Consider the following 12,098-nt stretch of genomic DNA (forward strand, 5'->3'; position numbering starts at 1 on the left):
TTGTTAACTACTCTAAAGGGGAACCTCTTTACTTGTGCCCCCCCAATCTTTTGCACATGTTTACATGAATAATTCTTTTCTAGAAAAAGGTATATTTTTAATCCAATAACTGCAGGGCCTAAGTGTACTACACTCCATGCTTTCAGTATCCAACACCAACTTCTTACTTTTGTAGATCCCCTTACTATCTTAAAATGCCTCTCTAAGGATATCATTATTTCTTGTCTTGAAAGCTTAAATAGTGGCTAAATACTAATTCTTACTCACATGAGATGGCATATGGCAAGGGATGCCATTCCAGTGCAATTGGGGAAAAACTGCCCACTTACCCAATCACAAAGCTCTCCTAAAAGGAAAAAAAAATCTGTAATTCCAAGTAATTTATGTTGATACTCTCCTGATTCAAGGAAATCATGATTAACTACCTCACCCCATCCCCTCTTAAATGTGCGTTGTGCTTGAAAACTTGCTTCCAAAGAGTAGCATATGGAAAAAGGGAAAAAGTAACTGTACAGTAGCTATTGTAAACATTACTAAAATCTTGGCAAATACAATGGTGGCCAGGTAATTGAAGTTAACGTTAATCATGGAAGTCAGGTTGATAGCATGCACACTTGGTTTGATGGGATAAGAGCAGCAGTTCACCTCTGTTGCTTTCCTCTCACCAACTCATAACCCCAGTCTCACCGTGAGAAGAATATCAGACAAACCCAAACTGAGGGATATTCTACCAAAAAAATCTGACAAGTATTTCTTAAAACTGTCAAGATCATAACAAACAAGAAAAGCCTCAAAAATTGTCACAGACCAGAGACTAAGGAGTTAGACAACAAAATATAATGTTGACATTACAGAAAAATGACATTAAGAAAAAACTAGTAAAACTCTAATAAAATATGGAATTCAGTTAATAGTAATGGTGCTCTGAAGAGACTAATAACAATTTTTGGCAATAGTAATGTACCAATATTGATTTCTTTATTGTGACAAATGGTAGTGTAAGATGTTATAATAGGGAAAATTGGTTGAGGGGTATACTGGAGCTCTACTAACTTTTCTGCAAATCTAAAACCTCTAAAATGAAAAGTTTATATATGAGAAAGCAATTAATACATTACTACTTAAAGCCATGCAAATAGCATCTGATATTAAATTTAAGAGAGATATATAGACTTTTTACTTGTATTGATATTTTAAAATCTTTTAAAATTGGAAGATACAGTAAAAATAGGGTGAAGGAAAAAGAAAACTGGAAATGAACATTACTTGAATGCTATTATTTATTAGGCACATTTCTGAACTTTCATCCATCTTATCTCCTTTAAATCTACAGCAAGAGTCCCATTACATTGAGGAGAAAATTGAGACTGAAAGTATGGGAAACAACTCAGGGTCTTATAGCTACAAAATCCATAGAAGATATAGAATAAAAGTCAGGGAGTGGAAGAATGGAAAGAAACTATAAAGCGCTGAGGGATGCAGGGAAGGGAGGCAGAAGGAAGATGGTGAGTCAAGATCCCCAGGACTCTCCACAATTTTGTGATGATGGATGTGTTTTCTGGCATGGTGCTCTGAAGAGACTAATAACAATTTTTGGCAACATAACTTATAGCTGTTAAGGTTGAAGTCTATGACAGTGAATTTTAAATAGATTTGAGATCATTTTCTATTTTCTCACAAGATTATATACAGCTATGTAATGATTTTATTTCCCATGTTTTATTGATAAAAATTCTTTCTATGGATTCAAGTTACACTAAAGTTTTCTTATAGATTCATATGAGAAAGCCTCAAAAATAGTGAACTTTTTTACATTTTGGATGCCATAACCACAACTAAAGATACATGCCTAGCACTGAATAAATAAGCTTTGACACAAAGCATTGATGCTTACTTCTCGTTATGTACTTTATTAATAAGGCAAGGATAATGTACGTGTTTCTGTACAATTTTCTTCTGAATAATTTTTTCTCTAACATTGTTGCTATGGGGACAGGGTCTTTGCTTGATTAGATTCTTGGACACTCTGGCTCTCACTCTTTTCTATTATCACCTGGCTAGCAGGCATTTTATTAAAAGATATGGCTTGATTAGTGTAAACAAATATCACTACTTCTGTTCACAGGAATAGATTTTTTTTTTTTTTTTTTGGTCAAAGATACATCTAGCCAGAAAGAGTCTCTTCATCCCAGTGGTTAATAATGTATTTCATCATGAATTATTTTCTTCCAGTGTCAGACCATCAGAAGATATAAATTTAGGCATAAAATATAAGGAAAGAAATACCTGCATGAAAGAAACACAAAAACCTTATTATGGTGAAGTTATAAAAAAATCATTCAGTAAGTAGTCTCTGTTGTTAATGTATTTTTATAATGTTATTGAATAGATTAGTGTGAATACAAATGGCTACTCTGTGTGTCGGGAATGTACCTATTCCTTAATAAACATGAATGTAATGTCCTGTGAACCCCATTTAACAAAGGAGAAAATTGAGGTACAGAGACATTAAGTCACCTGTCCAAGGCCCCACAGAATACTAGCAGAAAAAGTGTAAGGTCTAAGTCAGTGTGTTGGACCACTCTTGCATTGCTATAAAAAAATGCCAGAAACTATATAATTAAAAAAAAAGAGGTTTAATTGGCTTACAGTTCTGCAGACTGTACAGGAACCATAATGTTGGCATCTGCTTCGTGGAAGGTGAAGCAATAGCAGGCACATCACAGGGTGGGAGCAGGAGCAAGAGGGAGTGGGGGAGGTGCTACACACTTTAAACAGCCAGATCTCTGAGGACTCACTACCATGAGGACAGCACTAAGCCATGAGGGATCCACCCTCATGACCCGAACACCTCTCACCAGGCCTCATCTCCAACACTAGGGATTACATTTCAGCATGAGATTTGGGCAGGGACAAGTATCCAGGGTATATCATTTCATCCCTGGCACTTCCAAATCTCATGTCCTTCTCCCATTGCAAAATAAGACCATTCCTTCCCAATTGTCCTCCAAAGTCTTAACTCATTCCAACATTAACTTAAAAGTACAAAGTTCAAAGTCTCATTTGAAACAAAGTAAGCTTCTTCCACCTATAAGCCTGTAAAATAAAAAACAAGTCATTTACTTCCAAGATAAAATGGGCGGTGGGTGGGGGGGCCGGGGGTGGGCGGGGCAGGTGAGATAGACGTTGGGTAAACATTTTCATTCCAAAAGGAGAAATTGGCCAAAAGACAGGGGCTATAGGCTCCAGGCAAGTCTGAAATTCAGCAGGGCAGTCATTACATCTTAAAACTCCAAAATAATCTCCTTTGATTCCATGCCCACAACCAGGGCACAATGGCACCAAGGGTAGGCTCCCAAGGTCTTGCACAGGTCTGCCACTGTGTCTCTGCAGGGTACAGCCCCTGTGGTTGTTCTCATGGGTTAGAGTTGAGTGCCTGCAGCTTTTTCAGGCATAGGATGCAGCTGCCAGTGAATCTACCATTCTCAAGTGCAGAGAACAGTGGCCCTCTTTACAGAGCTCCACTAGGCAGTGCCCCAGTGGGGACTCTGCATGAGACCTCCAACCCTACATTTCCCCTCTGCACTGTGCTAGTAGATGTTCTCTGTGAGGGGTCTGCCCTGCAGCAGGTTTCTTGCTGGGCACCCAGGATTTTTTTTTTATATTCTCTGAAATCTAGGTGAGGCTGCCAAGCCTCCTTCTCTCTTGCACTCTATTTACCTGCAGGCTTAGCATCACATGGAAGCCACCAAAGCCTGTGGCTTACTCACTCTGGAGTGGCTGCCTGAGTTGTATCCGGCTCTTTGAGCCACAGCTGGAGCTGGAGCAGCAGAGGTACGGAGAACAGTGCTATAGTCCTTGTAGACCTGTGGGTCTGTGATGGGAGGGGCTGTCTAGAAGGCCTTCAAGGCCTTTTTCCTGTTGTCTTGGATGTTAGCTCTTGGCTCTCTTTTAGTTATACAGATCTCTTTGGCAAATGGTTGCTCCAGAGCCTGCTTGAATTCCTCTCCTGATAATGCTTTTTGTTTGTTTGTTTGCCACATGACTGGGCTTCAAATTTCCTAAACATTTATACTCTGCTTTTTCTTTAAATATAACTTCCAACTTTTAATCATTTCTTTGCTCCTACATCTAAGCTAGGCTATTAGAAGCAGCCAGGGAATATCTTAATGCTCTGCTGTGTAGAAATTTCTTCTGCTAGATACCCTAAATTATCACTGTTAAGTTCAAGCTTCTACAGATGCCTAGGCCATGAACACAATGCAGCTGAAGTCTTTGGTAAAGCATAATATGGGTGACCTTTGCTCCAGTTCCCAGTACGTTCTTCATTTCCATCTGAGACCTTGTCGGCCTGTACTTCACTGTGCACATCACTATCAGCGATTTGGCTACTACCATTTAACCAATCTCTAAAAATTTCCAAAATTCCCTTCATCTTCCTGTCTTCTGAGTTCTCCAGACTCTTCCAAGCTCTGCCGATTAGCCAGATCCAAAGCTACTTGCACATTTTTAGGTATCTTTTTAGCAATGCCCCACTCTTAGTACCAATTTTCTGTGTCAGGCCATTTTTGCATTGCTGTAAAGAAATATCTGAGACTAGGTAATTTATAAAGAAAAGGGATTTAATTGGGTCACCATTCTGCAGGCTGTACAGGTATGGCACCAACATTTGCCCACCTTCTGGTGAGGGCCTCAGAAACCTTACAATGATGGTGGAAGGTGAAGGGGAAGCAGGCAATATCACATGGTGAAAGTAGGAGCAAGTTGGGGGTGGTGCCACACACAGTTAAACCACCAGATCTTGTGAGAACTCACTCACTATTGCAAAGACAGCACCAAGGGAATGGCACCAAACAATTCATGAAAAATATATCCCCATGATCCAGTCATCTTCTACCAGGCCCCGTCTCCAACACTGGGAATTACAATTTAATGTGGGATTTAGAGGGGACAAATATCCTAACTGTATTAGTCAGAAAATATGTGTGAAGTACCTAATACAGTTCTAAAAAAAGAGATGGCACCAGAATTTTTATTCTTTCCCTTAAGTGTTTAAGAAATGAAGATGAATAAAAACTATTTTTGCTCTCAGAAATCCTGAAGCCACACAAAACAATGTATTAGTCTAGTTGTTGACTGACCAGAAAAGAATTATAAGACCAGTAACCTAAAACAAAGGAATCATTATTATACTAAGGTATATTGTTTAGAAACATAAATGAGAATCCTCCCTGAAGCTTTATTTTATATTAAAAATATGTTACTTACTACAAAATAATCTTTTCAACTTTTGTCCAAGGGAATGTCACACTTTCATAGAGCAGATATGTTGATTTCTAAATTTCTGATGAAATTTTGCTGTAAAAAGCTGCCTAATTATTTGTTAACATTCAATGCCCATTTATCAAGTAATCTCCACAGAGTTTTTGTTAGGTTTACATGAGATAGAGATGTAAAGCACTTTGACTACTGCCTGGCATATTACAGCAACCAATACAATCTTATTAGTAATGTTATTGTTATACCTCGGAGCATAACCTTTGGGATTAAACATATTTCAACTTAAGTCCATGGTCTGCTATTTAACAGTTATGTGAACTGAGACAAACTACTAAAGCATCCTAAGTCTCAGTTTCCTCATCTGTCTTAAGGGCACAATGATACCTTACATGTTGTAAAGATTTCTTGTTTAATTTGACATAGCACATTAAGTTTTCAAGGAGTGGTCCCTGGCCTAGCACCATAATCATCAACTGGAACTTACTAGAAATGGAAATTATGGGACCCTCATCCCTGCTTTCCTCCATTAGTCAGAAGCCAAGGGGCTCACACAGCAGTCTATGTTTTAGTAAGCCATCCAGGTAATTCTGATGCCTGTTATAGTTTTAAATCCACTGACATAAAATAAGACTTGTTCCATAGCAGCTGCTGAATATGGATTAGTTTCCTTTTCTTAGGTACTGAGCCACCATCATGACAAAAACCCAGTTCCTACCTTCACAGAACTAACAAAGAAACATAAAATTATATCTCAAATTGAGCTTTTTATAGATTTCCATTCTATTATCCAATTATTACATGAAGCACAGAGAATTTGTTTTCACTTTGTTCAAGACTTTGCCTTTAAGAACATGATTAAAATAGATTTCTATCATCTCATTGTGTGCCTAATAAATACAGTAACACAGCTCTGGTTTATTTGATAACATTATTTAAAAAGTACCTGCCAATTCAAAATTTTAGATGTTTTGTTAAACTAAACACTGAAAAAAATAGATTCCATTTCACAAAGGATACAATTTTCTTGTAGATAAAAGAAAAACTGGAGCTTTTCCAAAATTGCAGAATATTCATTTTCAAGGGAAAATAGCAGAAAAATACAAAATAAAAAAAATGAATGGGAAGCCTTGAGTTCCTTTTTGTGCCTTTGAATAAAAAGCAGTATGGATTTATTTTGGACAGCTGTGTTTATAGGGTTTGCAGATCACTGCAGCTGTACCAGCTGAGTAATAGGAAGGTTAAATTTATAAACGTTAACTTGGAAATGTGCTAGCTCTTTCCAAGGAATTAATGATATTGTACTCTTTTTCTCCCTGTTCCTCTGAAACCTGCTGTTGTGAAGGTGCATTTAGGTCATTAAGCATTGGAGTCCTGGAAGAGCTGCCTGAAGTGAATAAACCTGCTTTCCTTCTAGACCCTGAGAAATACTTTAGGAAAGAGCCAGAGAAGGAGCGTCCCCAAATTCCAGAGGCCCCGTCACTTTTTGAAAGTAAGTTCTCAGCCATCATACACCTCTACTATCCCTCTTCATGAAACTTAATCATTTAAAAATAGAGTAGAAAAGCATGAAAATAACAAGTGTTTGCCTTGTAGGTTGCCGTGAAACAGTGTGGTTTGACTGTTAAGATTTATAGTTCAGCTGCTGATCTGTGCTCTCAGATAGGACAGCCAACAGGCTGGGATATATGAAATGAATATTTTTATTTTGTTCCTTTTCTGAAGTTAGAATGCCATGAACACATATCCATGAATCTTCCATGGATGAGAATCTCTCTCCCCAAATAACCTTAATTTTCAAAACCGATGCTGGAGGAAGCCATCATAAGACCACTTTAGAACACAGTGTCTGGCAATCTTGTTTTATTTTCATGTGAAACACTCTAAATAGAGATGACTTAAAATGTATTGTCTTAAAGTCTTCCAGCTGCAGAGCTAGGCTAATGAGATGAGAAGACAAGAAAGCTTAAGTTAGAAACTATAAGTGAATGATGTCTAAAGATATAGAAACAAGATGTACAAAATAATTCTTTATTTTTCAGACTATTATAGTCTTCTGAGTTCTTAAAAGTTTGAGGAATAATTCTGTAGAAAAATTCTTCCAGCCAAGAAGGGTCCTGTGGGAGAATAGGTAACACAACCTGATTCTCAGTGAAGCACTCAGAAAGCATATGGACACTGCAGGGAAGCTCATTTAAAATAATTAATAAAGAGTTCAAGTTTTCAGCTTGTAAGAATCAGAAAAAATCAGAATTAAACTAAGCCATCTGAGATCTGTGGTTTCAAACTGTTAAAATCCTCTGAGCTGGGGTTCAACATCATCCTTGATAAATAATAATGTTTGCAGTAGAAAGGTGTTTCCTTATATCCACAGTTAGGGAAGTTTAAGAGTCTCCTCTTTGCTTTGTGCCTATGGAAAGGGAGAACAGCTGGTCAACATTTTTGTTGTTGTTGAAATTCTACTTATAGGCAAGGTACAGCTGTCATACTTCATTATCGTAGTTAACAGTCTAATTATTATCAGGTTTTTTTTTTCTTTTTCTTTTAAAAAAAACATTTTCTTAGAATTTCTCTTTGCTTGCTCTTGTGTGGGTAATCTATGGTTTCTGCTCATTTCTCTTAAAAACTAAGCCAGAACTTTAGGGCTTTTTTTGCGGGCTCAGAAAATGATACCCCAAAATATGCCACTTTGGCATGTTAAGTGCTTTGAATGAAGTAGATTGAAAGGCCTCAGAACCAGTCTCTCTTACCTTCTCCTGCTGTCTACCCTGCTTTTCCTTTCAAAGTTCAGGGAGGGTTTCTCTCTGTAATTCCCTTATCTGACTGAGGAGGGTTCTTCCTAAAGAAATGCAACTGTATTGAACCTCCTCTCTAAGAATCTCATCAAACAACCAGGAAATGTTATTTATCAGAGGAGAAATTAAAAGTCATCACCACATCCAAACAGGCTATTGCCTACTTTTCTGGCGGGTGCTCTAAAATAACTCTTTTTTAACCTAAGAGACTACCTGCATAATAAGACAACCTTTGTTCACAGTGCAGTTCTACCCCTCACCTTTTAAAACTTGTCATCAGCTCCCCCAGAGCACAAAGAAACTTTGTCCCGGGCTATTTTCTGTTCCTTGGGCTCATTCATTTCCCCTAAAAAGTATTTACTCTTCCTGTAAAATTGCCTACCCCTCTCACCCTCCCTCCTCCACCCTGCCATTTGCCATTTCCCTCTTCTCAGTGAATAGGGTATTTAAACTTCAACCCTCTGGCCCTTCTTTGAGTCTCATATTTTGTGGGGTTTTCATGCACATGTGTACATTAATAAATTTGTATATTATTACCTGTTAATCTTCGTGTTTTCAATTTACTTCAGTAAGCTCAATTGCCCAACCTCCAGAGGGAAGGTTTAAACTCCCCTACAGCTCTAAATAACTCTTAGTGTGGCTGATAAGGATTTCAGTCTGTCATCCTATCATTTTTCACCAGGATGACTTACTTTTAAGAATGAAATGGGGGCTGGGCGTGGTAGCTCATGCCTGTAATCCCAGCACACTGGGAGGCCAAGGCGGGCGGATCACGAGGTCGGAGATTGAGGCCATCCTGGCCAACATGTTGAAACTCTGTCTCTACTAAAATACAAAAAATTAGCTGGGCATGATAGTACATGCCTGCTGTCCCAGCTACACAGGAGGCTGAGGCAAGGGAATGTCTTGAACTCTGAAGGTGGAGGCCAAAATTGCACCACTGCACTAGCCTGTTGGGGTGGGGGTGGGGGGCGGGGGGGAAGAATGAATATGGGAAGTACTTCTCTTGTCCTTGTGAGCCACAAACAGAATGACCAGTAAAAAAGATCCAGACATAGGACAAGGTTGTAAAGATAGTCCAGATACAGGTATGCATACAGGAAGAAACCAAGACAGAAAATGGAGTCAGAATTGAGGCCAGATGAATAGATGACAGAGAATATGCAAATCTGGAGGAAAGAAGCGAGAGAGACAGGTAATGAGAGCAGCAAAGACCTCTCTTCAGTGGGTGAGAGTTCCTGCTTCTATGAAGAATCTTTTATATAAGCTGTGGCAGAAGGAAGCCACACATGAATTCTTCATATGGGCAGGGAAGATGTGTGGGTGAAGAGGTGGGGTTAATGGCTGGGCAGAAATAACCAAAATACCTAAAAGACTCTAATAAATTTTCAAAGAGATTTTTTTTCCCCTGGATTTCTTATTAAAATTTCCTGTAACTTCCCCACAGTTTTTAGAAGATGTTTTCTTTCTTTTGGTTTTTTATTTTCTTTCTTCAGTTTTTCTTCCTTTACTTCCCTGTTTTGAAAGTATTTCCTCTTACTTGCCTTTTCTGCAAGTGAAAATAATTTTCTTTTAAAAGCTTCACCAACTTGTGAGAGAAACAGATGCAGATTATTGATGACATAGGACACCATCAATGAGGTTCCATGAAAATGCCAGGAAAAAAGTTTGACTCATTCTGGCTGGAGCATGGGAAAGAATTCAGTCACATTCGAGCTGGGACTTAAAGGATGAGTAGGTCAAAGATGAGGGAGAAAACAGGGAAATAGTGAGGAAGGACATATCAAGGTTAAGGAAAGAGCAGAAGTCAAAATGAATCCAAGTTGGCTACAATGAGTGACTTCCGGTATTGAGACATTAACTGAGTTTTACACATGTTAGTAGAGGTAAAGTAAAATGTGTTTGGAATGTGTTAAGTTTGAAGTAATGGTGTGCCATTTACAAATAAAGTTCTGGAGGATTGAAGCAGATTGTATATACACTCTGTGATATCAGAGTCTTTCACAAGCAGATACTCAAATAATGTTTGTTCATTTTTGTATTTAGCTTTTCCTAGGCTAGATATTGCATATAGTAGCATTTGTGCTGGATGCTGAAGATGCAGAGATAATATGTAGATACCCAGCCTTCAGAGATCTTGACATTGAAGTGGAGCGGGGAAATAGATAAGTAGACAAATAATTACATTCTACAACAAGGGCTATGATAGAGATACATACTGCATACTATGGGAACACATGAAAATCCAGAGATGACTTTTCAGGAAAACCAGAGTATACCCGAACTAGATGTTAAAAGTTAAGTTGCTATGAGCCGGGTTTAAAAAAAAAAAAAAGCGAGGGATGATACTCTGGTAGAGGAGTGGTATAGGCAGCTCTAAGGTGGTATAAATAATATGGTGTGCTAAAGGAGTTACATGTAGTTGCCACTGGCTGGGTTCTAGAAGGAGCTTGAAGAAAACGAGGCTAGACAGGTAGGTGGGGTGGCAGACCATGGAGCATCTAGTAAACTATACTAAGGACTTTGACATGTATTTAATCAGAAGTAGGGAGCTATTGAAATATTTTAATCATTCTGAATTTTACCATTTTGTATCCTATATTACCTCTTCAATGTTTATATTTATTTGTATTCTTAAAGTGATTGTTCTAGAAGTTACAATGCTTTTTCCTGTGCTCCTTATTCCTTCTTGTGGCACTAGGCTTTCATCTGAGACCATTTTCCTTCAGTCTGAAGAATTTTCTACAGAATTTCTTAAAATATGGGCCTGCTTGTGAATAATTTTCCCAGCTTTTACATGTCTGAAAAATGCATGTATTTCATTTTGACTTTGGAAGGATATTTTCATTGGATTTAAAACTCTAGATGTCAGGGTTGTTGTTATTGTTGTTGTTTCAACTTTCTAAAGTTAACGTATTTCCCTGCAACCATAGTTTCTGTTTAAAATCCTGCTCTTAATATTATTGAATCATCTTATTCTGGCTGCTTTTAAAATCTTTCTCTTTAGCCTTGATTTTCAGATGTTGTACTGTGATGAGTCTAAGTACTGTTTTTATGTGTGTGTGTGTGTGTATTTATGCTACTTGGGGTTCATAGAAAGTTATCAATGCATCTTTCTTCAATTTTGAATAATTCTCAGCCATTATTTTTATCCAAATTATGTTTTATTCTCATTCCTGCTCTCTTCTGTGATGGAATAGCAATTACACATATGTTAGACTGTTTAATTATATCACAAATGTTTTTGATGCTCTTTTAATAAGTGGAATTAAATAATAGAATAAATAAAATGGAAAAACATTTTATTTCCTTAGGTAGGCTTCAGTTTGTATATTTTATATTGACCAGTCTGCTTTTAAACGCATCTAATCAGTTCCCAGTTTCAGATTATACATTTATGTATATCTGAAATTATATATATACACACATATTTATATACTTTCAGTTTTAGAATGCCACTTGAATCTCTTTTATACAGATTCTAGTTCTCAGTTAAATTTTTTTCATCCATTTTGTTCATCTTTTCTCTCTGTTTTTGAAACATGTTTATAATGGTAATTTTTAAAGTCCTGGTTGACTAACTCCAATATCTGGATAATCCTTGGGTTGCTTCTAATACATGCATTTTTCCTCTTGGTTTTTAGTCTCATTTTTCCTGCTTCTCTGCAAGTCCTGTATTTTTTATTATATGACAGAAAATATAAAAGATCTATAGACACTAAAATTAATATTTTCTCTCAGCAATGGTTCACTCTTTCCTTAATTCAGCAGAGAGAATAAGACACTAATGACCTTAATCTAATTAGGACTTGAGCCGGGTCAGTGCTGAGGTACAGGTTTAGTTAGGCTTAGTCCACTTCTGATTTCAAATGTCTGTTTTAGGTTTCTCCTTTTAGTGGGGTATTGTCTCCCACATACTGCAAAACTGCAGAAAACATTACTCTGCATTTCCAGTCCAATCCACAGTCTCCCACACCACCCCAGGGCTCAGAGAATGTCCTATGGGAAAGACGGGCCAAACTCTGA

General features: G+C 37.6%; 1 protein-coding gene across 2 annotated transcripts in view; it reads left to right on the top strand.

Annotated features, from left to right (window-relative positions):
* WDR49 (WD repeat domain 49) overlaps positions 1-12,098 on the top strand; it is a 184,691-nt gene that overhangs the window by 155,930 nt on the left and 16,663 nt on the right. For both annotated transcript variants that reach the window (XM_031935245.1, XM_023213507.1), the window contains exons 17-18: positions 2,233-2,342; positions 6,623-6,769. In XM_031935245.1, coding sequence (XP_031791105.1) covers positions 2,233-2,342; positions 6,623-6,769 — 257 coding nt within the window. The remainder of the gene's footprint in view (positions 1-2,232; positions 2,343-6,622; positions 6,770-12,098) is intronic.

This window comes from Piliocolobus tephrosceles, chromosome 2 (assembly GCF_002776525.5).
Source record: "Piliocolobus tephrosceles isolate RC106 chromosome 2, ASM277652v3, whole genome shotgun sequence".
Classification (NCBI taxonomy): domain Eukaryota; kingdom Metazoa; phylum Chordata; class Mammalia; order Primates; family Cercopithecidae; genus Piliocolobus; species Piliocolobus tephrosceles.